This window comes from Pimephales promelas, chromosome 24 (assembly GCF_988280905.1).
Source record: "Pimephales promelas chromosome 24, fPimPro1.hap1.1, whole genome shotgun sequence".
Classification (NCBI taxonomy): domain Eukaryota; kingdom Metazoa; phylum Chordata; class Actinopteri; order Cypriniformes; family Leuciscidae; genus Pimephales; species Pimephales promelas.
The window spans coordinates 11,578,384-11,604,215 of record NC_142792.1 but is presented as its reverse complement, the minus strand read 5'-3'; the positions used below and the strand labels follow the sequence as shown (position 1 = coordinate 11,604,215).

The window sequence follows — 25,832 nt, the reverse complement described above, 5'->3', positions numbered from 1 at the left end:
TCAAGGGTTTTACATCAAAGAACAAGCATAGAAGGAAGGCCAAATGACTTAGTTGCATGAATTGTTTTGTTGGAAGTCATTGAGGGGGATCCCTTCAAAACATGGAGACTCAAACAAACCAAGACTCAATTTGCCAAACATGTAAGGGAACGTGGTAGACAGGATACAGACTGGATAGGGGTCACTGGTCAGGGAGCTGTTGACACAAGCGGAAGTAAGGTCAAAGAAACAACTTTTGGCACACTTAATGAAGGTGGAAGAGTAGGTAGAAACTATCGTTCATTGATATGATGGGCACTTGCCACAGACTAAAATGTTAACATTCCTCGTGCAAAGTTTACGACTTACTAATTGGGAATCATGCTTCTGTTAGACTTCCAGTTCTATCCAGTCAGGGCATTTTTTTTTTTGGTCTCTAATCTGATGTGAGGTCATTGTAAGTTAGCCGGCCATGGAGACGCTAACCTTGCTCCAGTGCTAACTGATGCACTTCAGCCGTTGTTCTTTTGAACCAACCCCCTTCAAAGCCCAATCCCATCAGGAGAATGCAGATGCCATCATTATTTTCTTGGCTAGCTTTGAAACTCAAACCCCCTCATCTCTGACCTGCGCATCAGAGCCCGGTGATGATGACTGTGAGAGATGGCGTCTGTTTGCTTTGCTTTAGCATGGTGGAGCTTCACTCTGGGATCTTGAGCCAGACTGGGGACTAGTTTCAGCCACTGGAGGCCAAAGTGTAAAGGAGGAGATGCTATCACACCAAAAAATGGAGCCAGAATGGTCATCAGGGACTTGATTCCTGGATGGGTACGAGGAGGCCAGGAGGACCGTGTTTGTGCAGGCTTAAGTCCAAAGGGTAGAGAAAAGGGTCAGGCTTTGCACTGTGACTAGCGATAGCCTCTAAAGAAATACTATATCAGGAACTGTTTGAGCTTCTAATGCCTCTTGAAGGACAAAGGGTTTGACAGTGCTGAAATGTAGCCAAGGCCTTTCTGGATGATAAATGGTAATGCTCAGGAAGGTTCGGATTGAAATGGTTTTCAATTATTTGTATACAGTTAAAGCCAGGAGTGAAAACGTTTGGAATGTGAATGAAACTTGGCCATGATGCTGACGCGACCTGAAAACTTTTCAATCTCAAAAAGTAGTAATAAATACTTGTCTGAGTGCACTTAACCATTTAGTGTCTATTTTGTGAAGGCATCTACAAAATAGCTTTACTATAGAGTGTTGAAGGGTTTGGATTAGCTATGGTAGCCGTTAATATCTTGTCTGTTTCCTGATTGTACATATGTTGAATGACCTTGTTTCCACTTCATCACTGCAAATTGGAGCAAAGCTATATTTTACTCATAGGGGGACTTGACCTTTGATCTTACGGGTGAGGGAGGTCACAACCCAGGTGGGGCATTGTCATCACTGCCGTGACGTGGCAACTTAACCTCCAATTGGATGGTTCGATTTCCAGGTGTGAACAGAGCTAATATATGAGTTTTCCGTCATGCTGAATGAATTTTCTCTGAAATTGGCCCATGATGTTGGAGCTCAGAGCCTCCGGAAGATGATGAGTTTGACCTGAAAGCTCACAGAGCTCTGCTTCGCTCACAGTCTGAGTATAGCTGTGTGTGTCATCAGTGATGCGGTGTGAGCACATTCATGACTTATTATTAACCAAGGACAGCAAAGTCCAAATAATGAATCACATAGAATGAGAGACAAATAATGAAAAGCGATCATGTAGATGTTAATGTGAAAGTCCTACTGTAGCAAAATGGGCTTTGGTTGGTAATCGACATGACTTTTTAAGCATTTTTGGGATAAGATAATGTTAATCTCATAGCTTGCATTACTATTTGAAATAATAGTTTCACATTTTTTCTCATCATTTGACAAAATGACAGTTTGATGGAACGTACAGTATATTCATAATACTTTTCTCTAAATTCTAAAATCAGTTACTATGTCATGAAAGTCCCCCTAGTTGAAGTAAGACCCTTAAATTTGTGTATGACCTTCATTGGAGGTTTTGTCCTGTGTATTTATATCTCGACTGCAAAGTAGAAAAAGGACACTTGCCCTAAGCATATTATAAGTGTTACATAATGGAAAGTTGCCATAAAACACAATGGCGCCAGTACATATTGTAATGATGCTAATGCCAGATCTAACTCAAGTGGAGATTTATGGGATTATATAACTATCTTTTTATGAGTTTTAAAAATATTACTATAATGCGGACAGTGTTTAAGACAGTCTTCAAATGAATTTCTAATATTTTTGCTAGTTTGAGAGGTCATACTTGTTTTTTGTTCTAATTACATGCAGTGCTAATTCTAAATCACTGTTTTCATAAATGTAGCATATGTTCATTATGTTGTGTGAACACATGAGCATTTTAAAACATGAGATACCCTTAACCTGGGATGCAGGTCAGATCGACTCTCATCTCCGCCACGAATGATGAGCTCTCTAACAACACGTCCCTAGAGCTTTATGCCCCTTGGCAGGATATCCCATGATTCTCTCTGACAGCTGAAGCACCAGCTCCTTGACACGTGGAGAGATTTATCAGCTGAGGCGTGATACTCTGGAGTCCTCTGGAGAGGCATACATGAGAAAGAAGAAACAAATTGCATTCTCTTTTCACTGTTAATTAAACATAACCTTTAAGTCCATGCTAATCGCTTCTTTGAATGGCTACACTTCCTGCTGAACAAAATTATCCCAGTGATTTTTTGTGGGGTTTTTGTACAGATGTGTCCATTGACTGTAGCATTCATATTTATGAGATAAAAGCACCCGAACACCACAAAGTCGAATTTCGTTTCTGGATTTAGTTTGAGCCCTAAATTTCTAATTTTGGGGACGTCCATTTAAAAGTAATTGTTCCATTAGGTAGAGCAGTTATTTTGTGTTTCGTGAAAGTACACATTAGCCTAATATTCATGATATTTGCATTACTTTTTTTAGTAAGTGGCAAGAAAGTACGCAGCTTTAGTATAGTTCAGCCAAAATGGAAATTCTTTCATCATTTATTCTCCTTCATGTTGTTGAGTTTAACACTGAAATTGAAGAATCATTTGAGGGAAAAAAATGACGTTGGTTTCGTAATGAGTAATGCAGTGTGTCCAAATAAAGAAACCAAAGGCACTCTTCAAGGATCTTCTGGTCATGACAAGAAGAAAAAGACCATGGCTAAATCTGAAATCAACCTCATTCACTATTCCCTACGTTAATGAAAACGAGTGAGAGAATTCGGACAGCTGAGTGTACATCGGCTGTACGCTCATTATTGCAGTGCAATGTGGGATTGAACAAGTGCACTCAATAACGTCCACTATGGTTTCGGACACCACTACAAATGGCTGTCCCTTCAATTAATGGCCTATTTGAGTGTATAGGGGGAGATTTCGGATTCAGCCCATGAGTCAGCATGATGACCTTGTTATCTAAAGGAATCTGAGAAAGCAACCAAGTGACACCAAAATGAATAAACAGATGACTCCATCGCAGGCATCCTTTGACGACCTAAACTGCATTACTGGAAAGGCAGTTGAGGGTTGCTTTCATATATTTGAAGACTTCACACGCAAAAAATGAGATAACAATATTGAGCGAATGCTCTTGACACATAGTATACCTTCATAAAATACTTTAGCCTCAAAACTGCTAAATTCCAGCCTCAGCCTATTCAGAAATACTGATTTGTTGGTAGAAACCTCTAAACGCCACTTCCCTTTGTCGACAAAAGCCTCTAAGTTCACTTAACCAATCAGAGGAGACAAATCAAATTATTTGATTTCAATGTGATTTCAATTATCGAGCTGTACGTTTTTATCCTGAGATATCTCTAGAAGTTTACTAGAAATGTATATTTTAGGACAATGGATTGTTTAGATTTGACTAATATCCGAAACTTAAGTACCCTGGCAATCAAGAATACACACCAGAACTAAATGATTAGTCAAATTAACAACCATGACAACAAACTCAACTCAAGAAAATGGTGCAAACTGAAAAACGAAGTCCAAATGGCATGTGAATGTGACAGTACACCCCCTCCCGGAGGGTGCAACCTCGCTCCGGCAGACGAATAGAGAAGGCTTTGGTGGAGGGTGAAGATTCAGGAGATGGATGCAGAATTAGAAAGTCCAGGGTGGTGGAACTAACCAGAGGATGGCCTTGAACATGGAAATCCGCACCTTTGCAGCAGATTTGCGGGTTATCTCTTTGGCCCCCCACCCCTTCGACTATGGCCCGCTCTGGCTCTGGCTCAGGCTCCGCCCTCGGTCACTCCAGCTGGTCCTCTGACCTCCGGAACCCACACTTTCATCTCGGGAGGTCATCTCTGCAACTCTGGCTCGGTAACGCTGCCCCATCACCTCTGCCCTTCGGCTACGCGGTGAGTGGCGGACCATGGAGCGCAGTTCTGGCTGTGGCCTGGGTTTTCACCATCGTGCCCCTGCTCAAGGCTCCTCCCTGGCTCTCACCACCTTCAGCACCACCCTTCCTCCTCCTCCCAGTCAGCCGTCCACCTCCAGGGCCTCCTCTTGTATCCTCTGCCTGTTTCATCAACCCTTCACGACCGCGAGTCACATTCGAACCTGGGTCCCCTGTGAGCCCTGTGATTTTGCAACTGTTTACTATGTCTTGTCTAAAGAGGGGGACTTCTTTACAACAAAAAGCACACATGAAATTAAATATCAAAGAAATGACTGAAGTGTCATTTTTGAAAATAAGGCATTTCAATAACTGTCTTATAACCTTTTCATTCCCATCAAAGTGAAATTACAGAACCTAAACTTAGGAAGCTGATAAAAAAAATGAAAAGAATAATTTCAGACGGACTTAATGGATCTTGCATCTGAAGTCTGCATTTGTTCTGAGGAGTTACTCAAAAATAGGAATGTTTCATGTTTAGCAGTTTTATCTTAATACATGGTTTGGATTATTTATTTATGTTCAGATGTTTTAAGACGTATACAGTGTCTCAGACTATTTTAAACACAGAGGAAAATAATTACACCCGCTTTATATAGAAAATGTGTTATAACTAAATACATGCCTCAGAAATGTGTGGAAATTATATGTTCCCATCTTGGAGTCATGGCCATGCATGGGGAATTTGTTGGCATTAATTAGGGTGCCCTTCAATTATGCTTTTGTTGTGAAGTGTGCATGCTGGCACAATGATTCTCACAATAATGAGAACTCACTCAGTGTTTTTGAGATGTTCCTCCATCTGCACGTCATTCTCCCCCAAAGGCCTGTTCAACCTCAAGGCAATGTTTGTACCATATTTTATATCTTTTTACACCGAAGTAAACAAGGCCCTTGCATGGTAAATGCCAAAACCAAGCACAGGTCTTAACTGGATCTATTCACAGGAAACTAATAAAGCCTGAATATATCCCTGCCTCCTAACTGGCAATAAACAAAAGGAACCAGCCTGTATCACACTACAGGGAGGAATTCTCAGAATGCAAGATTTGTTTACTGCAACACATTTTATGCGACTAGCCTTTTACAACAGTGTGTGTGTGTGTGTATTTTTAAATAAAATATATTTATATAAAATTAACAATAGCTGGAACATTAGGTACTGACACTTTGCAGACTGTAGAGAGATCAAGCCAGGGACATGCCACCAAAAACTTTGGCAAAACGTCTGGTCATCCTAAATGAAACAAACCCTTTGCAACAGCTCAAAGAGCCTGTCACATTTCTAGCTTTCCTCAGAATCACTTTCTCACCATTTCATTTGTACCTATTTGTTCAAGTAATACCTTTAAAAGTGGAAACGCATTTATCACTCTTGGGCACATGGCTTCTACGGCTAATCCCTTGAGATCAAGTGAACATGCGTGGGCTGCTCTTCCTATGAAAAGCCTTGTAAAAGAAACTATGTTCCTTCCCTGAGTGGTGAATGACCAGCTCATGGACTTCTGGTCACTGGCAATGAAGCCATGCTGATTAGTTATGCCTGTAAAGCTTGATAGAAGACAGCAGTCGGGTTGTGAGAAATGGCACTATTATAATATCATATTAATGGTGATTTGTTTGCACATAGAGTAAGTTTGGGAATAAAAGTCATGCTGTTGCGTTTACAAAAGCAGCATTTGCATATCTTGAATGGACATCAGTGTCATTGCAGAAGATCATCACCTCTGTCACAAACCGTGAGATTTATGACACAGTATTTGAGCCTATGGGCCATAACCTTTCACAACAAGGTAACGAGAGATGTGTCCACTATACGTGAGATGGCAAGAAGGATGTAACCCTTTGCAATACACAAGAGCCAAACAGACTGACGTATAGCCAATTTCAGCACGCTCTTTGTAAACAACTAGACTATTTATCATGTTCATTTGATGTGAATAAATTATGATTCATACAGAAATCTATGGAGGCATTATTTGAAATGGATAAATATCAACTATAAAGCATGGGATGTTTTATTTTTTGCCTTTTTGCTCTGTTTGAACATTTAGGAACTTTATACACTTAAATGATCTGCCTGCAGCAATATGAGCTGTCAACAACTTGCAACCTTCAATAAAACATCACACACTGATCTTGTAGAAAAATCTCAGATGACACATAACACTTCGGAAAGGCCTTTCATGTGTTTATGGATTTAAGATAAATGGTTCTTATAGCTATTTTTACTTCACAGGCGTGAGTTTTTCAAAAGCCATTTTGACTGCACACATTCCAGGCTATTTTTACGGGGCGTGAAAACAAGACTCTCTTTCCAGTGTCCGGCATTTCTATGCGCGTGTTTCAGAAATTAAGGTAATTTTCATGAAGGCAGCCCACAATGCGATACAGTAAAAATCAATGCCTGGGATTTATTTGTCTTGTTTGGTTACTTAGGCCTATAAATCAAATTGAAACCTGCCAGTATAGTTTTATTTTCTCATATACTGTGCAAGGGTGAATATACGACTATGTCATGCATTCCAAACCCATAAGCTTGGCTTTGCAAATATATGTATTCTTTATGCTTTTGAAAGAAGTATTTTACGCTCATCAAGCCTGCATTTATTTGATCAAAAACACAGAAAAAAAACAATAAAATTTTGTTACAATAAAATAAATGGTTTTATATTTGAATATACTTTAAAATAGCCTATAGGTTATTTCTGTGATGCAAAGCTGAATTTTCAGCATCATTACCCCAGCCTTCAGTGTCACATGATCCTTCAGATATCAGTATACTGTAATATGCTGATTTGATACTTGGTTATTATCAAACATTTGTGCTGCATAATACTTTTTTTATAACCTGTGATGCTTTTTTTCAGGATTCTTGGATGAATAAAAAAAAGTAAAAAAGAACAGCATTTATTTAAAATAGAAATCTTTTGTAACAAAATACACTGTTCAAAAGTTTGGGGGCAGTCTTTTTTTAAGAAATTAATACTTTTATTCAGTAAGGATGTGTGAAATTGATAAAAAAGTGATAGTCAAGATTTATATTGTTACTGTAAAAGAAAAAAACTATTTAGAATAAATGCTGTTCTTTTTAACTTTTTATTCAATGAATTCTGAAAAAAGTATCACTAAAAAAAAGATAAGCAGCACAACATTAATAATAACTGAGTATCAAATCACCATATTGATTTATGAAGGAACATGCTGGAAGTAATTATGCTGAAAAATAAATTATATTTTGAAGTAGGCTATATTCAAATAGATAAAAGTTATAATTGGTATAATTTTAAATTGTAATAATATTTCAAAATTTATATATATATTATATGTATTACTTTATTAAAAACCCTGCATTTAGATCCTCACCGACTCCAGTTTTCTCCAGCACATTACTATATATTGATTAGGCTACTATATATATACTATATACTATATATGTTGCAGACTGTCCCATATAAAAAAAGTTAGTTTGGCTACATGCATATTGTGTAGCATGGACAATGTAATGTCGCCTTTATTTCTCACTCGGACTCCTGTATTCATGAAGGCCTATTGAAATGAGTCTGAAGCCCTGCAACAGCTAAGCACTGGATAGAATTTCACATTCTATATTTAAGTCCCCTGACTTGTGTCACAGGGCTATTTAAATGCCAACAGTCTTACTGTCAAAACAGCCTACAACAACATGATGGACCTGTTTGAGACCAACACTTATTTTTTCAACGATTTACGTTATCTTGAGGGGGACCATGGGACGTTGGATATGCCAGGAGTGTCCCCACTCTATGAGGGTAATGACAGCCCTTTGTCCACGGGACAGGATCCGGTCCCGTCCGAGACAGGGTGCGAGAGCAGCGGAGAGGAACACGTCCTCGCGCCGCCGGGACTCCAGTCGCACTGCGATGGTCAGTGTCTCATGTGGGCTTGCAAGATCTGCAAAAGAAAATCTGCCCCCACTGACCGGCGGAAGGCCGCGACTCTGAGAGAGAGAAGGCGGCTCAAAAAGATCAACGAGGCGTTTGACGCGTTAAAGAAAAAGACGGTGCCCAATCCGAACCAGAGGCTGCCCAAAGTGGAGATTTTACGCAGCGCAATAAGCTACATCGAGAAACTGCAGGACCTGTTGCATTCGCTGGATGAGCAAGAACAGAACTCTGACAATGACCCTTACACATACAACGTGAAAGAAAACCATGTAAGAACATATCCAAGCCAATACGACCGATCCATGTGCTCTGGCAGCAGCTGGATCCACGTGGTGCCACATGTCTGCTTCCAACTAATGATTATTGATATGAATTTCTAAAATTAAAAATGAAGAGTAGGCTAATATTAATGTTTACCATCATGATTGCCTGTTCAGGTGGCTCCCAATGAGTATCATTGGAAAAAGACCTGCCAGAGCTGGCAGGGGAATCCAGATCATTCCAACTCCCCGATGGCCGGTCACAGAGAAGGTTGGTACCGAGAAAATTTTTTAAGGTTTTGATTTCGGTCTTAAATTGCTGGTTATTAATGTTCCATGATCCATGATGTGCGTAATGGTCTGCGAGTAGAAGCCTATTTATTTGCGCATGATTGCGCCCTAAAAACTACAGCAACAATAATCTCAACCTCATGTTCTCGTAAAAAATGCTATAAAATAATTCAAAATGGATTTTCTCATTTACAGTGTCGGTGTAGTGCGTTTTGATTTTGTGCGTAATTGTGTTTGCATAATTTCGTTCCTGTCTGTGCGTAATTCTCTAAATGTGCGAAATGCTTCATTCATAAATCCCCGTGTGTAATTGATTTTCTGTAATTTCCTATAGCTAAATCTCACTGCATCATTTCGTGACATTTTCTATACGCTTGTTTCTCGAAGCAAACATGATCCATTTCTGTGTGTCCCAGGAGCAGCAGTGGAGTCTTCAGCATCCAGCAGCCTTCGTCGCCTCTCCTCGATTGTTGACAGCATTTCCACTGAAGAGACGAACGCTCGATGTCCCGACCAGACCTCAGAAAAGTGAACCTCAAGAATCCCACCTCACATTTCCGACTTTTATTTATTTCCATGAGCTAGTGTAAATCTTGTATTAATAATGTATTAGGCCACACTTTCATAAATAAGTCATTAACAAACATCTTTATATAATGCGATCTAAAAGAAAATGTAAAATATTCATATAATTTCCAGGCTATCTAATTTAATGTAACCAATGTGATCTGTTATGCATTGTATAATAATATCATGTTTTTATTACATTGCAAATGTTAGTAATGAAAATGTCATTATGAAGTGTTCCATTTATTTTTATAATTGACCATTCAGTGTAGTTTCTGCAGGTAATTCCAGGTTAAATTAAGGGTCATTAATATCAGCGAAATGATTCCGGTCAAGGTCTTCCTAAAATGTACATATTGTGTATTTATTGCTGTTTCTTAAATTATTTTATAAATGAACAAGAAAGAAAGAGCACTTGATGACTACTGGATATGATTCCAACATTAAACGTATAAAAAAAAAATCCATGTTGTTATTTTTATTTATTTATATATATAAAAAAAATACATTTATTTGATTTACAATTATCTATCTATTATCTAAACATACTTATTTGATTACAGTTTTTAATCATTTTTTCCAGAGATTTTGTGTTTTTGAGAAACATTCCCTTGTGATTTTACCATAAGCTTTAAATGAATTTACCACCGATGTAAAATCTTCATACTTGTTCAGTTGAATCTATTTCGAGTCGTAACATTTACTTAAAGGTCCCAAGCTGAAGGGAACAGGCATGTATGGCTCGCAATGATGGCTGGTCACCAAATGTCCTCATTACAGCCATTGAATTAAAACTCCTCCGTATTCCAGCAGAAGCCTTGACCAGACAAGCCAGCAGCTCTCCCAGATTTACGAGCATTAACGGAGTGTTAAAGTATGACTGGCCCTGAAATAGCCCTGGCCTTGCCTGTTAGTTCCAGCTGGCAGGGCCGGACTCAGGATTGGCTGCAATGAAACCCACCGTCTATACTCATGATCAGAAGTAGAAGGTTGGTCAGGGGAAAATATTTCAAAGCTGTAAGCAACATGACAGCTATCATAATGTTACATGAGTCTGTGAGGGTTTTCCCCTTGGGTGAAGCATTGAGCATTGGGTTGCATTGCATTCATTGGTCAGGTTTAATTTGTAAGTGTGAATGTGTGTGTGTTTGGCAATTATCCATCGGTAGAGTTGATTTGCTGGTGTTCCCATGATCCACTGCGGCATTTCCATCTTGCACAGCGTGCTGTGTGTCAGGACCGGCTCTCTGATCTTTCCATTTAACACACTACCACCTTTGACCTCATCACAGACACGAGTTAACTTATGTACTCAAACTCTCAAATGACTCGGAATGACCAGTGACCTGCACATCTGGGAAACAAGACCGTAAAGAGTCAATTCAGTATGCGATCCTCCAGAAAAATGGAAAATACGATGCACACTTATTACGTCTGGATTTTTAATATCACTTCAAAAATCTGATTAAAATTATTTGCATGTGCATTACCATTTTGAAAGAAGTCTCGATATGCTCCCTCATGTATTTATTTGATCAAAAATACAGTGAAATATTATTACAATTTAAAATAAATGATTTGTATTGGCATTTATTGAAAAATGACATTTATTTCTGTGATTCAAAGCTGAATTTTCAGCAACATTACTCCAGTCTCCAGAGTCACATGATTCTTCAGAAATCATTCTAATATAGTGATATCAATGTTATCCATGTTGTGCTACTTCATATTTTTGTGGAAACCATGATGCACTTTTTTAAGATAATTTGATGAAAAGTTATAACACAATGTTTTTTTTATTGAATATTAAGCAAAATATGTTTAAATATAAATATCAGCATGTTATTTGACATTAACGGTATAACATTAATAATACTTCAGTATAAACAATGCTTTGGCAACTGCACACTTCGGGTGATTGTCTGATAAGTTATATGGCATTAAGATTGGGACACTTCAAAGAGATTTATTGCTCTCCGCTTAGTAAGCCAGACTGTAACCAGATAGCTCTGTCTACAGTGTTGTTTTAATAGGATCTCAGAGATGGTGCGATTTTATTTGGGTTCTTTCTTTATCATGATGCCCGACTCCTTCAGGAGAGAGAACAATCAAATTTGAAAGATCTTGACAGATTTATGACTTGATTTGCATATGAACATACTCTGAAATACATAACAACTATAATTGTGTCATAAGTTACCATCAAAGGGAGGAACAATGAATGTGATTCTAACATCATGCCATCTGGGAATTATCCCAGAGGAACATTTTATCCCACAGAGGGCTCGAGAGACTGTTTAAGCATCAGCTTTCTGTGGATGCTTCAAATAAAATTCCGAATCAGAAATAGAAATGGACACAAACTATAATATAACTTATTTGAACATTTGATTCATTTATATCTATCTATCTATCTATCTATCTATCTATCTATCTATCTATCTATCTATCTATCTATCTATCTATCTATCTATCTATCTATCTATCTATCTATCTATCTATCTATCTATCTATCTATCTATCATGATTAAAGCAAAGTCCTCATGATTTTGTTGAGGTAGTAATGAGGTCTGGAACTACTATAGGGCTAAAGGACTGAAGACATGTTTTGGAAAAGATTTACTGACATTCCTTTGAATGCCCAGTTATGGAGCCATTTTGATATCCCACATCACTGGAGCTTATACAGAACACTTCCTCTAGCTGCCAGACAAATGCTGTTGCCAATCACACCAACTGATCATGTGATCAAATATGATACTGTTATTGCTTACGGAAAAAGTGCAGCCAATGGCCGGTCTTGGCAGGCAACAGGAGGCTGGAGAAAAATAACAAGAGGCTGGAGGAATCGGAATTTTCCTTCAGTGTATGCAACTATAAAATCATAACATCATTGTCACGGTGGCTATAGTCAGTAGATGTGAGGGAAAATGAAGTTCGAAATGAAGTGGGCAGTAAATACTGTAAATCAAATAACATATAATTTGAATTGCACGATTATTCTTAACAAACACTTGTATGAGAGAGCCCGAACAGGAAAGAAACATTAACGCTCACCCTCTGCCCTACACTTAACACAGTTCCTGACCCTTGACAACAACCCTGAGAAAAGCCCTGAAGTTCCCCAGAGACATCACATCGCAACGTTCCCAAATCTGAGAGCAGGTTTGTGCGCTCACTCATCACAGCCGTCTCAGGGACCTTTGCGCGCTCGCCATATGCTTACGCAATCTAAGTTGGACTCAGTTATCGACTGCTGTCAGGTTTTCTCGTTGTCCATGTTGTTAACAGTCAATTGTCTTTGATCTGAACGACAGCTAAACAGGATTATCCCTTGCCAATGTCTTCAATGTCTTCTTCAGCTGTGCGCAATACAATCTACACCGGCTCTCCGTGTTTTCTTAGGTGCGCAGGGTTCCCAGACACTAGAGAGGCCAAACGTTTTAGCACGTTGTGAGAAATATCCGCATTGTATCTTTATTAGCTGTCAACACTGATGGCTCGAGTAATGACCTCTATACAGCAATAGACGGGGATTTTAAGACACTTGATCTGTGTTGCGGTTATAAACTGTGTTTTTATTGCGCAACTGCCTTTATGTACCATTTGTAAGCGTTATTATTGACGTCATTTGAAGTGGATTAAATAAAAAAATATATAATCCAAAAAGCTGTTTTGCAAATAAATTTACCCAAATTGATTTTTTTTCTCAAACATTGCCTACAGTACACACTCAGATGATAAATACAGTCTGTATAGGCATGGTCATGGCCTTGTTCAGCAATAAGGGATTCTGGTATACATTTTAATGATGGATTTCTAATTGTGTGTGATGGTAGTGACATTTTTCAGTTTTTGGATAGCTGGATAGTCAGCAGTCAATTATTTCAGGTCTTTGAGAAAAGCAAAAAAAAAAAGTTTGTAATCAATTTTAAAACTGAATCCTTGTTTTTAAGGCTTTATAAAAATCCTTAATTTGCAAAGTATTTTTTTTTTTTAGTAATGATTTATTGTGGAGGTTAACAAAAGTTTGGGCAGGGGAAAGGGTATAGTTAAGAAACAAATTTTTGATTTAATTTACAAATTAAAAATAGAATAATAGTTTCTTTAAAAAAATATCATCTGGGATTGAAAACTTGCCTGAATTCACGAATAACCTATATACATATATTAAAATATACATATAAATGTCACAAAATCATTATTTTTACAGATGCAGAATAGACAATTCAGTCACTACTTTCTTCAAAATTCTGATTTTAGGTCAGAAAGTTTTTTTGTTTTTTTTATGTAGAGTCTTCATTTATAGTCATGTCATGTGACAAATTTATTTTAGTATGTTTATGTAAAATGTAGTTTAAAATACTTTTAGTACAACGTTCTGAATAGCAAAAAGAAGCAGAAATCTTGCCACACAGTCGCTAATGAGCTACTTAGAAATTTAATGAGCGTTAACTAACATGGACACGCTGGCTCTGACACCTTCATCCACTGTCCGGATCTTGAGTTGTTTATCTGTGTGAGTGTGTGCCTCTGAAACGCTACACCAGCCCTTACAGCTGGGCCGCATCTGCAACGCTGCTCATTCTCAAGCGTAACACTAGCTAGCAAAACACTGGATTCATTCTTGACCATTTCGTTTTGAGGTAGTCAAAAAGTAATAAAATGACATATATTGTTTTTGGTTTAATTTTGAATGCATCATTTCTTCAGGGGCCCCATGCAGCATATTAAAAGTCTATAAGAGTATTGACAAATATGTGCATATAAATGCACTCAATTGTCAATAATCTTACAAGTCTTGGACACAATGCAGGACAAAATGTGAGTAAGTTCAAATCTGCATGTTCCACAATTAAAGTGCAAAAAAACCTTTCAAAGTAAAGTAAGATCTAATGTGGACTTCTAAAGCAAGAGTTTCTGCACATGAATGTTTATTGATGATAATTCCCTCTTGTAATGACCGTCACGCTGTTGAACTGAGTGAGAAACCACCCCTACAGATGTGGGAAACTCAGTAGGGGTGTTGGGTCTGGGTGGTGAGGGAAGGGGGGTCGCTGAGCCCTGCCTTGGCCAATGGGGCACGGTCATTAGGGCTGACCAGTGTGGGCCCCGGTATATAAGAAGGGCCGTATGGCACCAGAGAAACCACATCCCTCAGAGGTCAGATCTCCTACACCACACCAATCATGGACGTATTCTCCACATCCCAGATCTTCTACGACAGCACCTGTGCCTCGTCCCCTGAAGATTTGGACTTCGGCCCCGGAGGGGAACTGACCGGGTCTGAGGAGGACGAGCACGTCCGGGCCCCCGGTGCTCCGCACCAGCCGGGTCACTGTCTGCAGTGGGCTTGCAAAGCTTGTAAGCGCAAGTCCAGTACGGTGGACCGCCGGAGAGCCGCCACTATGAGGGAACGCCGCAGGCTGAAGAAGGTGAACCACGCGTTTGAGGCACTACGACGATGCACCTCGGCAAACCCCAGCCAGCGTCTTCCCAAGGTGGAGATCCTGAGGAACGCCATCCAGTACATCGAGAGCCTTCAGGACCTGCTAAGGGAACAGGTGGAAAACTACTACAGCCTGCCTATGGAGAGCAGCTCTGAGCCTGCCAGCCCCTCCTCGAGCTGTTCTGAAAGCATGGTAAATATTACTCTTACGCTACTGTGGGCTTCACATTGAGAGACATCATATTGAAAGGCTACAAAAACTTTCCTAGGTCAGGGCCCAAAAACTCAGAAAAGGCCTTTTCAGTGTATAGTTTTGAGGCTTTCATCTTTTTGTCTGTATTCAGACAAGGTCATTGTACTCGTCTCTCCATGTTTTCATCGACATATTTTATGTCAAAAGCACACAGGGGATTTTATCCCTCAAATGGAGTCAGGGTTGCCTCACTCTCAGCACGACAACGATAAATTGCTGCCAACATCTGGCTCTTCTTATATGCTGAGATATAAACTTACTGCCGTTTGTCAGGGAACTTACAGTAGATGTGGTATGTTGCAACATACCGGGTTGATATTTGGTAAAAAATTAACAGAGTTTATTAAATTGCTGATCTTAGTTGTGTCTGTTTTGATGCGCTCTTGCTCAGCAATATGCAGGTTTTCTTCTCAATGCACATTTGCGAACGACGCACAGATGAACATTATGTTTATGTTTTTATGATGTTTATATAGGCCATACTTGGGGGCATATTCTTTGATTTGGTTCTCATAATGTAGTAAGTGCAATGTAGTTTTGCTAATTTAGCTTGATGCTAATATTTTTGCTAATCGTTTGTTGACAAAGACTTCAATAGCCTAGCTATATAAAAAAGTAATTTAGATGTTACCACATGTAACACATTTTTAGGTTACCTGACTATAATTTTTTACAGGGTATCTAGTGTTTATTTATTCGAGAACATACTTTTGTAAGCGAGGCATGTCCGTTTAGAAAAGATTGCTAGTCATTTGTTGACAAGGCCAAGACTTCTAGACGTAATTGCTCCGAGCAAGTTGATGAGTTATAGTAAAACTTTAATAGAGTAGACCTGTCATTGAGATTTAGACGTGTTCTACACGAATGAAGACAAGAAGTCAAACAGCAATGGTACAAACGATGTGAGATGTTGATTCACAAAACATTTATGACAACATATCTCAGTACAGGGTTTGAGATATTATATAGGTGGATATAGCAATGGCTTTCCCACTGGACTCTTTATAGCCCAATAAAGCCTCAGTAAATCTGGCCAACAGAGACTGGCAGGAAAGTGACGGCCGTGCCGCATTCCTGACTGACTGCATGAGCTGCGCTGCTGCCAGGATTTTCTGGAGATTTACTCGCAGAAAGTGTCATCTTGCACAAACTGGTGTGGCTTCCACTGACTTAATCAATTCGCCACGCCTGAAGCCCAGCGTAGCGTGGGAGTCCCTCGCATAGGAACCAGCCTGTGAAAGAAAGAGATCTAGTGAAGCGCATGGAGCGTAGTCATTCTCTGCTCGTGGCTCCAGTGATGCTCGAGTTGTTGTAGGGCAACAGAATCAACCCATGTCTCATGTGCACCATGATCACTGCTTTATATTTGTAAATGCTGATGGAACTTTTTTGTGCTCTTCATTAAGGTTGACTGCAACAGTCCTGTATGGCCTCACATGAATCCAAACTGTGGGAATAACTACAACTTTAATGCACAGAATGGTAAGAAATTAACTTATATAACTTATATATATATATATATGTGTGGAGTTCTTTGTGTCACTAATAATGTAATCTTTCTCGATCAATCCAGCTAGTCTGGTGGCCAGAACTCCAGGAGCGTCTAGTTTGCAGTGTCTGTCCAGCATCGTGGACCGGCTGTCCTCTGTGGACACGGGAATTGCAGTGGGAATGAAGAACATGGTCGCTCTTTCTCCGACTGGAAGTGATTCCCAGTGCAGTTCTCCAGACAGTCCCAGCGACAGACCAGTCTATCACGTCCTGTGAGAGGGAGCGAGACACACAGGGCATGTTCATTTTGGATCATTTGTTAATGCTTCCCGAAACCAATAAGAAAGTAGTCATTTCAAACCTCCATTCAGCACAATTACAAAGGTTTGCCCTTAAATGTATGATTGAAATGCAAACAAAAATGTGTGCATTCTTTCTGGGCCTGGTTATAGGTTTATGTCGTCAGGCTTTAACTTAACTGTCTTAAAAAAACAAAAACAAATATATCACATTAAAATACAAACAATGGATATTAATGTGTTGGCTGACTATGTAGCTTAACTATATTGTCATTGGTTTTATTTATCAATAATAATCGCTGTGGTACTTTTTTTATTTTAATTTTTTTTTTTTGTATAGGCCTACTTGATGTTGTCCACCATCTTGTAAATAAGATTGTACATAATTTTAAATGACTGTTATTGTATTCATGTAATGTTTTTCTCTGTCATATTTAATGCACATTGTCACATAAAATGACTTTTTCTCCAATAATAAATCTCAAAAAGTTGTATTTAATAGTACCGTTTGTCACTATTTGATTTAAAATGAGGAATTTAATTCTGGGGTGCTTTTTGCGTCTCACAGTAAATATTGACATTTGTCAGCTGCTAGAAAATCATGGCTGTCGGAGGAGGACAGTTGGTAATATGATGAGTTGGATGTTGAAGAAAGAGAGAGAGAAAGGAAATGAGCTCTGCGTGCCTGTTTTTTAAGTAACAAATGTTACACATCATTCACACCCTCTTAATACCATTGTCATGAACAAATGGCCACATGCTGACACTTCAAGGTGCTGCTTGTGTGTGTATGTGTGTGTGAGGGATGGAGAGAGAGGGAGAAAGAGAGAGAGGTAGAAAGAGAGTCTTTGCACAAAAGAAAGAATTTGTTTAATTTCATTATTTCTCACAATATTGGTAAGATGCATTAGTTGGTCAAGTTGTTTCCCCTTTTTAATCTACACAAGTATTATTTTGTGACAACGCGTTCTCATCCCAAAGCGCCATATAAGACGCTTTTGCAAAAGCGTAAATATCCAACGCACATGGCACCCTTTAACGTGAAATGAGACGCAGATATATTTGGGCAGAAGGCGCCCCCTAGTGGTCTAACCCTTACCCTACACCATACCTAAACTTAACCATTTACCGAAGCGTCTCATTAGACGTTAAAGGGTGCCATGTGCGTTGGATATTTACGCTTTTGCAAAAGCGTCCTATATTAATGTGCCCATCATATACAGTGTTATCAAGTAACAGTGGTGATTTAAATTTGATGCAATTAAACAAACAAACAAACAAACAAACAAACAAACAAAAAACACTCAGAGAGTGAACTTTACTATAATCAATGTTTATGTGTGTACTATTACTATTTTTTTTACATCCTTAGACTTCAGTGGCATAAGACTTTATGCACTGTAAACTATTTTTTTCATGATTTGTAATCACAACTTTTTTTTTTATCTTTTTTCAAATCAACTTAGATAATGTGGTTAAGATAACATACTATTTTTAGTTTCTAATTAATGTGGTTTTGACATAATATTTTGAGTTTCTATTTATTAAACCAATCTATTAAACTAATCTCCCTCACTGCATTAACTAATTTTTTCATTTCAATTAAGTCAACTTTTTTAGGCAACCTGGTTACTTTTTTAAGTTAAACCAACAAATACATCTTGTACACTTTGGGTGTAAAGATAAATTAATAAAACATGAAAAATACACAGTAAATTAAATTCTACCCCTCATCCACATTTTTTAGAGTTATGGCATGACTGTGTGCATTCATAAAAGCAATGTTTTTGAGCATATCTGCTCACTCCTAGTGTTCTTGTTAGTGAATCAAATTAGAAAACAACCTTCAAGCAAACAAAACAAAACAAAAAAACAACAACAACAATTTGCAACTCCCATTAAAGTAGCTACTTTCACATTTTAATAGGTGCCTATTCAGTCTCTTGAGCCAATTTTGCTCTCGTAAAGAGTTTCAATAATGCATTAGTGGATCTTTCGCTGAGAATCTTTCAAAGCGCCTTAAGTACAGTAGATTCAATTTCAGTAAGCAATCCTGTCGCCCACCTGGCTAACTCCAAATGCAATGCAGGAAATATTCATGGATAAAGCTCTACTATAATCCGTTAAATGACTCATATATTGGATTTATTATTAACCCTTTAAAAGATTTGAACATTCAATGGATTAAATAGCATAGTATGCTCTGAATGCTCATGTTAAAAGCTTTTCATTATAGGCCATAAAAGGTGACTTTTTCACTTAAAAATTTTTTTTTTTATTATTGTGTGTGTGTGTGTGTGTGTGTGTGTGTGTATGTGTGTGTGTGTGTGAGAGAGAGAGAGAGAGAGAGAGAGAGAGAGAGAGAGAGAGAGAGAGAGAGAGAGAGAGAGAGAGAGAGAGAGAGTCATTATCTTAATGTCTTGACAAAAAAAGAGAAAGAAATTACACTCATTCTCTAGGGAAAAAATATATATAGTTGAAATGACAATCTTCATTGACAACAATGCACTTAAGAGCTTTGACCACTAGAGTGTAGTGTTTTCTCAAGTGCATACACAATGGCAAAAAAAGGCCTTTTACACTGTAAAAAGAGTTAAATACAACCAACTTGGATGTTTAAGTCACTTCTAATTAAATTATATTAAACTGACTTAAAAATGAGATGAATCAACAAACAAAAAAAGTTGATGAATTATTTTGGTGAGTTAAAGCAATGTAAAAACATTTGTTGTCATAACTTATTGATCATACCATTTTTTAGTCTGTCAGGTTTTAAAATGTCATAGGCAGCTGAATTAAATGTAGTTTGTACAGAAGAAACTTTTTTAAATTAAGATTTCAGATGTGAAGAGGTTATCTGAAGTAACTTCTATTAGTAGGCTATATTACTTATTTAGCATACCATGCTAACAATCTAATTTTCTAGAAGAGAAAATAAATTGGACGGTGGAGAATTTAAATAACACTTTCTGCAGGTTACAAAGTTATGTCAGTTAGTAGCTAATGGCGAGGATTGGCTTGTGTATTGAGCGAGTCATTGAATCACTCAAACAGACGATTCCTTAAAAAATGACTCATACTCTGATGAGTGAATTACTTGGTTTTGGGCATAAACAGTAAAAGGTCGTGGGCTAACGTTACTACAACAAACGCCATCGGTTTCTCGGGGACTCGACGGGTGATTTAGCTGTTTGGGACGTTGGCGCAGCAAAAATAGAGAAAGAACCGGACTTGTATCTAAACTGTAAGTTGCTCTATATTAACGTTTTATTTATTGAACAGTTGTTGAAACTTGATATGTTGGACATGGGATAACATTTTTGCTTCTTTAATGCACATTTATTTCATCTGTATCTCTTGGGATTTGATAAATAAACTACAAATTGTCAATTTTTAGGGGGTAACTTGTTAATTTTCCTGATAGCTAGTTTGTAAAATTAAGCGCCTATCGGCGGTGCCCTTCACTGAAGGACTCTATTAAAAGGGGCCTTCTTGAAGAGATTTAGTCCTCTGAATAAAACGTTCTCGTATCTTAATTTTCTTTTTCATGATTCATTTTGTTTATTGTTTTTTAGGCTACTTCTCAATTTCTATCCATTGAAATATTTTAGAGCAAAGCAAACTTTAAAGAAAACAAAAAGGGATTTTATTCATTCCTACTTATTATAGGCCTGTAAATCTATTTTTTAAATTGTCCAAGTGATGAGGCAGTATGGACATGAACGTTTTTTTTTTAAGTAACGTTAGGCCTATTCATGTTTTACCTAGTTTAACACAGAGATGAAACACAAAAGTGTAACTTACTGATATCCCACAGGTTTAGATATAAAGCTCTGATTTAAAATTCACCAGACCTACAATTCCAAGTGCAAATCCTCTTTGATCCAAGTAAATCTATGTGCTGCCTTGGGTATAGGCTACCCTTGTTAGTGATAAATAAAATATTTTAGAAAAGTTTCAGGGTTTTCCAATGGATATAATCTGTTGTTGTCAGGATTTTGCTCAGATTTTCTGCCAGAGAATATTACATTTGTAAGTCCATTGGATGCTTGATGAGTGTAAAAGAATTTCACTGCAGCTTTCAGAGTTCAATCTCTGTTAAACATTGTTTCATCATCTGGTTGTCTTTGGATAGAAGAAGACTTGAAGAAGTCTTGACTAAAAGTCTTCTATGCATGAAGAAAGCCAAATGATTCATTTAAATGCACAGACACATCACTAACACCAACACATTCTGCTGTGGTTTGCAGCTGTTTTTGATGGCAGACTAAAAAGAGACAGACAGTTTGTGTCTAAAATGTAATTACATGATATTAGCTTCTTGTTTATTGAACTGTGTTGATTGGTCACCAGGATGTTGCAATATACAATATATGCTAAAGTGTTCCAAGTGGTTGTAAGCAAGTTTCTATACGTTCACTAGGGTGTTCTGGATGGTTTCTATGTACTTAAGAAACAAAGATTCAAAGCTTTCAACACACGCACATATATTTATTTATTTATACAAATATAATATGTATAACAATTGCATATCACTCGGTATTTTTTTCAATGTATAATAAGATCAGCTTGTCTAGCCTCAAAAATGCAAGTCATTAATAGGAAAGTCTGTAAGTAAACATATAAAAGGGAAGAGAATACATTAAAATGAATTGATTGACAATCAAGGAACAAATCAACTTGGCTTGATTTTGTCTATTAGGATGACACGTTTACATGTTACCCACAGTCTGAGATTACTCAAAAACCAACCAACAAAGGAACTAATTTAAGTATCTACCAAAGTCTTACGTCAGGAAAACCATCAAACCAAATTACAATAACACAGATACAATTTTACCTTTGATTACTGGTGGTGGTTATCAACTACTTGCTGATTTACAGTTTTGCTTCTATATGACTTCAACTAACAGTACAACTAGCGCTGCAATGGATAGACATTTTGCCATCTTTTGACGGCTTGAGTTAAGGGAAAGAAGTCGTGAAATAAAAATGCAATAACATTTTTTAGAAAATAAAACAAAATGTAGTAGATTAACTCTTGCTTTTTAAATTGATTGTCAATGTTAAAATGTTTCTAGTGAATGAGGTGGTCGTTTATGTGAACACCACAAAAAAATCTTTCAAATCTTTTAAAACAATCTTTATCTAAGATAATAAACTTGAAAATAGAACTTTAACATAACAAAATACTGTTAAAATTTACCTTTGTAGATATCATGTATCTGTGTTTGACATTCTGTTTGTCTTCAAAGTAAATATTTTCATATATATTATGAACTATGTCTGAACTTAAATAGAATTTTCTGAATTTGATTTTAATTTCAGGACTAGTGACATCACAACCATAAAACCGCATCAAAACTGTACAGCTGTTATCATGCAGGACCTGTTAAAGGTCAAGTGTGTAATTTTCGCACAACTTTTCCACAAAACAAAATTGCGAAAATAAGGACTACTTTCAAACAGGTTTCCAAAACACTCCCTTTATGCCATTGGTTTCCAAACATGAAGTCCAGACCTAAAACCACACTATTGGTTGGATGCGCAAACAAATAGTGTATGCAGTCTTCTAATATACCAATGCAGTGTTTATATTTTTACTTATGGTTAAATTTGTATATTAACATAGGATCAGAGATTGTTTTGCAAAAATTACAGACTTTTCCTTTAAATATGCCCACCATACAATATGCCAAATTTCTGTAATAATCTCTGTCAATGGCACTGTGATACAGTGATATCATACGAAAATTCTGTGCAAATGGTTTTTATGGTTTAGTCTGACTTATGTCACATGGTGCATAAGATACAGTTTTATAGTAACTTTACCCTTGTAAGACGAATCTTCTACGCTTAAAGTTCACTTTTTACCCATACTTTGACAGTAGAATACGACAAAACAAGTGTTATTGCTATGCTAAATCTACTTTCTTTACAAAATATTCCTTGCTACAATATGGTATAAAATACCTCAGTGTTATCCAATTATGGACTACTGACATAAAAACTGCTTTCTTTTCACAGAGACACCAGCACCCTTCGTTACTGTACAACGCTGTGGCAACAAAAACATAATGAAAAAAATAAATAAAATTGATGAACGCTTTATCACATTGTCACTAAACTACAATAGGGACTTTTTTAAGAGGGTCACAACTTGCGATTGGTTCCAGACAACTGAAATATGAACAAGTAAGAGTAAAACAATGTACTCAGTGCTAGTCTTTCTCTATGACATCATGCCACATTTTTCCAAGCACCGATTTGGAACACAGATCATGGAGTTTTCAACCTTTTTGAGTTGTAGGTAGTTGACTGAAAGAGGATAGTCTTCACTGGAGAACAGTAAGGTTCCTCTTCCGAGATCTCTCGGACCTCCTTACATCACGTCAGTGAGATTAAGTCTCACCCAGTGTCCTCTACTTTTTCTTCTTTTGGAACAGCCTGTGAAAAACCAAAAGGACAAAAGCTGAGAGACGATTATGTTAATAGCCGAACATAAATTGTGCTTTCCCAATTCTTTAGCTTTAAAACAAAATCTTGTCTAGACAGTTTGCTTCTGACATTTTTGGCCGTTCCAAAATTCATATTATTTATGAGATGCCTTGTTTTGGGGGAAAGGTGGCACCGCATGCTTCCTTTGTAGACAAGTCATTTCCAGAATACATTATGAAAAGCCTTGAAAAGTTTTACATTTTCTGATAAATTTCAATATTTATTCGTTGGCCGGTTACATAAAGTTCACATACTGTTTGGCATGTCTCATATTAATTTTCCCATATGCTTTGTAGTTGTTTTTCAAAAACCTTTTCCGATATCAGCCCTCTTTTTAAGCTAGGAATACTTTTGGATGGTTTCTATTGGATAATAGCTTATTTTAGACTAGGTTCTCAACCCATGTAACTCCACGCCACGGTCCCCCATTGTTAAGTTTATTGTCATTGTCATCCAGAGAACAGCAACGAAATTGTGTTCGGAGCATACAACAACCGTACATGGTGTATTAATGTGCACTAACAAATAAATAATAAATACCCCCTGTGTAAACATGACACATCAAAAGTATATGGTTCAAGTTAATACATGCAGACCCCTGCAACCCCCGATAAGTTAAGATATGACGTCTTGTCCTGCTGAAATAACAAAAACACAAGTTTCTTTTAGACATTAGACTTAAATGTCATTAACAGAAAGTAAAGCCAAACGTATACTTCCCTTGTCTGCAATTCGCTGTCCTAAGAGTAAAAAACTGAATTTGCCAATACAAGCCTTTTAGTAATTTGAAAATTTTATAGCGCAGTAGTTCACGTAATGTTCCCAGATGTTTAATTCATAAATATATGGTTTAGCATTTAATTGTTAAATGATTTATAACTGATAAATTCAAGATATTTTTGTGTCTCCCCCCTTTCCCCAATCTACAATAGATCTTGACTTGAACTGATCTTATTTGTTTTTCAGATGTGTGTGTGTGTTTGGTGTGGTGGTTTAGTGTTGGCAGAGTGCTCTCTAGTGACTGTGGCTTTTCTGTTCGGTCCAAATGTCTTGATAGGGGATGATCTGGAGCTCAGCTCTCTCACCATGATCCTCTTGCCCAGACATAATGTCCCAAAAACGCTCAGCAGCTCACAAGCACATATGATTTTATAGCCAAGGATTTTTTAGCCACAAGCAAGAGATGCACAAGGAATTCCATTAGGCCTCTGGTGATAAGTGAGGCCAGTGCCTCTGTGAGAAGTGTATCCACACGGACATGCTTTTGAGTCGGCACTGCTTATAGCTTCATTTTAGGCTTGGATGGTTTCTAAGGCGAGGTTACAATGCTGCCAACTATACTGCTGCTTAGAGCTAACTATGGTGTGAGGAAGCAATGAGGCGAGAGATGGGCCACGCCGCGTATCATTAATACAATGAGATGTGCTTTGGTTCTTCTGGAAAAGACTGACTAATAGAATTCGCTCCTATTGTATTGCATTTGCAAAGATGAAAGACGTCTCGAGATAATAAGAGTGTTGTTATTTCAGAACAGTGATATTGGAAGTGATAAAGGATGACACACTTTCTCTTTTTTAATATAGAAGTCTCCCTCCCGCTGTTTTAGAAGTTAATACGTGATGTTAAGTTACTTTTATTTAAAATTATTCTGACAATGCCAAATCTATTAGCACCAAATAGAAAAAAGGCAGTATTTTGTAATATAATTGAAAAACTAGGTTTATTGCAATGAACAAATCAAACAAATGTAATTTAAATAGCTCAACACAACAAATGTTTCTAGTGGTTTCCCAAAATTGAATTGAAAATGCAACTTTTAATGACTTCTACAGTTTAAAAATGATTCAACCCCTGAATAGTATCCCGACCCTCACAACAGCACAAATCTGCAAAATAGGTGTTGTCTCACTAATCAATGGCTTCATTAGTTGCACCAAGTGTGTTTGAGCAAGAACTTATGAAACATCTGAACTGGCTAGGTTTATTGAGTAAGTTAGAAATATGGCTAAGTCAAAAGAACGGTATCATAATCAAAGTGCTTTGATTAGTCTAAATGTCAACATTTTCATTTTTGTGTGAACCATCCCTTTAACTTAGAGTATTACTAAAACAAATGTTCCATCAGTGAAATGTACAGACTTAAAAAGGCCCCTTAGGTGCAGTAATAAAAAAACGATTGATTTCTCATTTAAATAGTTCTTAATTTTCCCTTGAAAGTCCCTTAAGAGTTATCCTTCAATGTCTGGACAACTGCCTGATAAGCGAATCCTTTTTATTGAGCTCAATCTGTGATGTCATCAGCACTCCTCGCCAGCTTCTTCAATTGATTCATTATCTCACATCATGACATAACAGCTG

At 37.5% G+C, this 25,832-nt stretch overlaps 4 protein-coding genes across 5 annotated transcripts in view; 3 read left to right on the top strand and 1 right to left on the bottom strand.

Annotated features, from left to right (window-relative positions):
• The first annotated feature begins 7,722 nt into the window (after positions 1–7,722).
• On the top strand, positions 7,723–9,920 carry myf6 (myogenic factor 6). The gene is made up of 3 exons (XM_039663410.2): positions 7,723–8,635; positions 8,804–8,897; positions 9,334–9,920. The coding sequence occupies exons 1-3, from the start codon at positions 8,126–8,128 to the stop codon at positions 9,447–9,449; spliced, it is 720 nt and encodes a 239-aa protein (XP_039519344.2). The 5' UTR covers positions 7,723–8,125; the 3' UTR covers positions 9,450–9,920.
• A 4,741-nt stretch (positions 9,921–14,661) lies between these two features.
• Positions 14,662–15,165, top strand: LOC148965177 (myogenic factor 5-like). The gene has a single exon (XM_089127316.1). It carries the CDS (start codon positions 14,674–14,676, stop codon positions 15,163–15,165), a length of 492 nt encoding a protein of 163 aa, XP_088983442.1. The 5' UTR covers positions 14,662–14,673.
• A 1,427-nt stretch (positions 15,166–16,592) lies between these two features.
• On the top strand, positions 16,593–16,968 carry myf5 (myogenic factor 5). The gene is made up of 2 exons (XM_039663421.2): positions 16,593–16,668; positions 16,760–16,968. Exons 1-2 carry the CDS (start codon positions 16,623–16,625, stop codon positions 16,951–16,953), a joined length of 240 nt encoding a protein of 79 aa, XP_039519355.2. The 5' UTR covers positions 16,593–16,622; the 3' UTR covers positions 16,954–16,968.
• A 5,948-nt stretch (positions 16,969–22,916) lies between these two features.
• The window catches only part of lin7a (lin-7 homolog A (C. elegans)), a 38,775-nt gene continuing 35,859 nt past the window's right edge, over positions 22,917–25,832 (bottom strand). Inside the window, exon 6 of one of the 2 annotated variants that reach the window (XM_039663435.2) lies at positions 22,917–23,423. Coding sequence is in view for 1 of the 2 variants with exons in the window: in XM_089126828.1 (XP_088982954.1) it covers positions 23,399–23,423 (25 nt within the window). In the remaining variant the exon portion in view is untranslated. The remainder of the gene's footprint in view (positions 23,424–25,832) is intronic. The other variant, XM_089126828.1, reaches the window with a different exon arrangement.

Bases quoted from the DNA above. Each gene is read 5' to 3' on its own strand.
- myf6 (XM_039663410.2), top strand. From the start codon at position 8,126: ATGATGGACCTGTTTGAGACCAACACTTATTTTTTCAACGATTTACGT. The intron at 8,636-8,803 runs GTAAGAACATAT...TTGCCTGTTCAG, and splicing joins ACAACGTGAAAGAAAACCAT to GTGGCTCCCAATGAGTATCA. The intron at 8,898-9,333 runs GTTGGTACCGAG...TGTGTGTCCCAG, and splicing joins GATGGCCGGTCACAGAGAAG to GAGCAGCAGTGGAGTCTTCA.
- LOC148965177 (XM_089127316.1), top strand. From the start codon at position 14,674: ATGGACGTATTCTCCACATCCCAGATCTTCTACGACAGCACCTGTGCC.
- myf5 (XM_039663421.2), top strand. From the start codon at position 16,623: ATGAATCCAAACTGTGGGAATAACTACAACTTTAATGCACAGAATG. The intron at 16,669-16,759 runs GTAAGAAATTAA...CGATCAATCCAG, and splicing joins CAACTTTAATGCACAGAATG to CTAGTCTGGTGGCCAGAACT.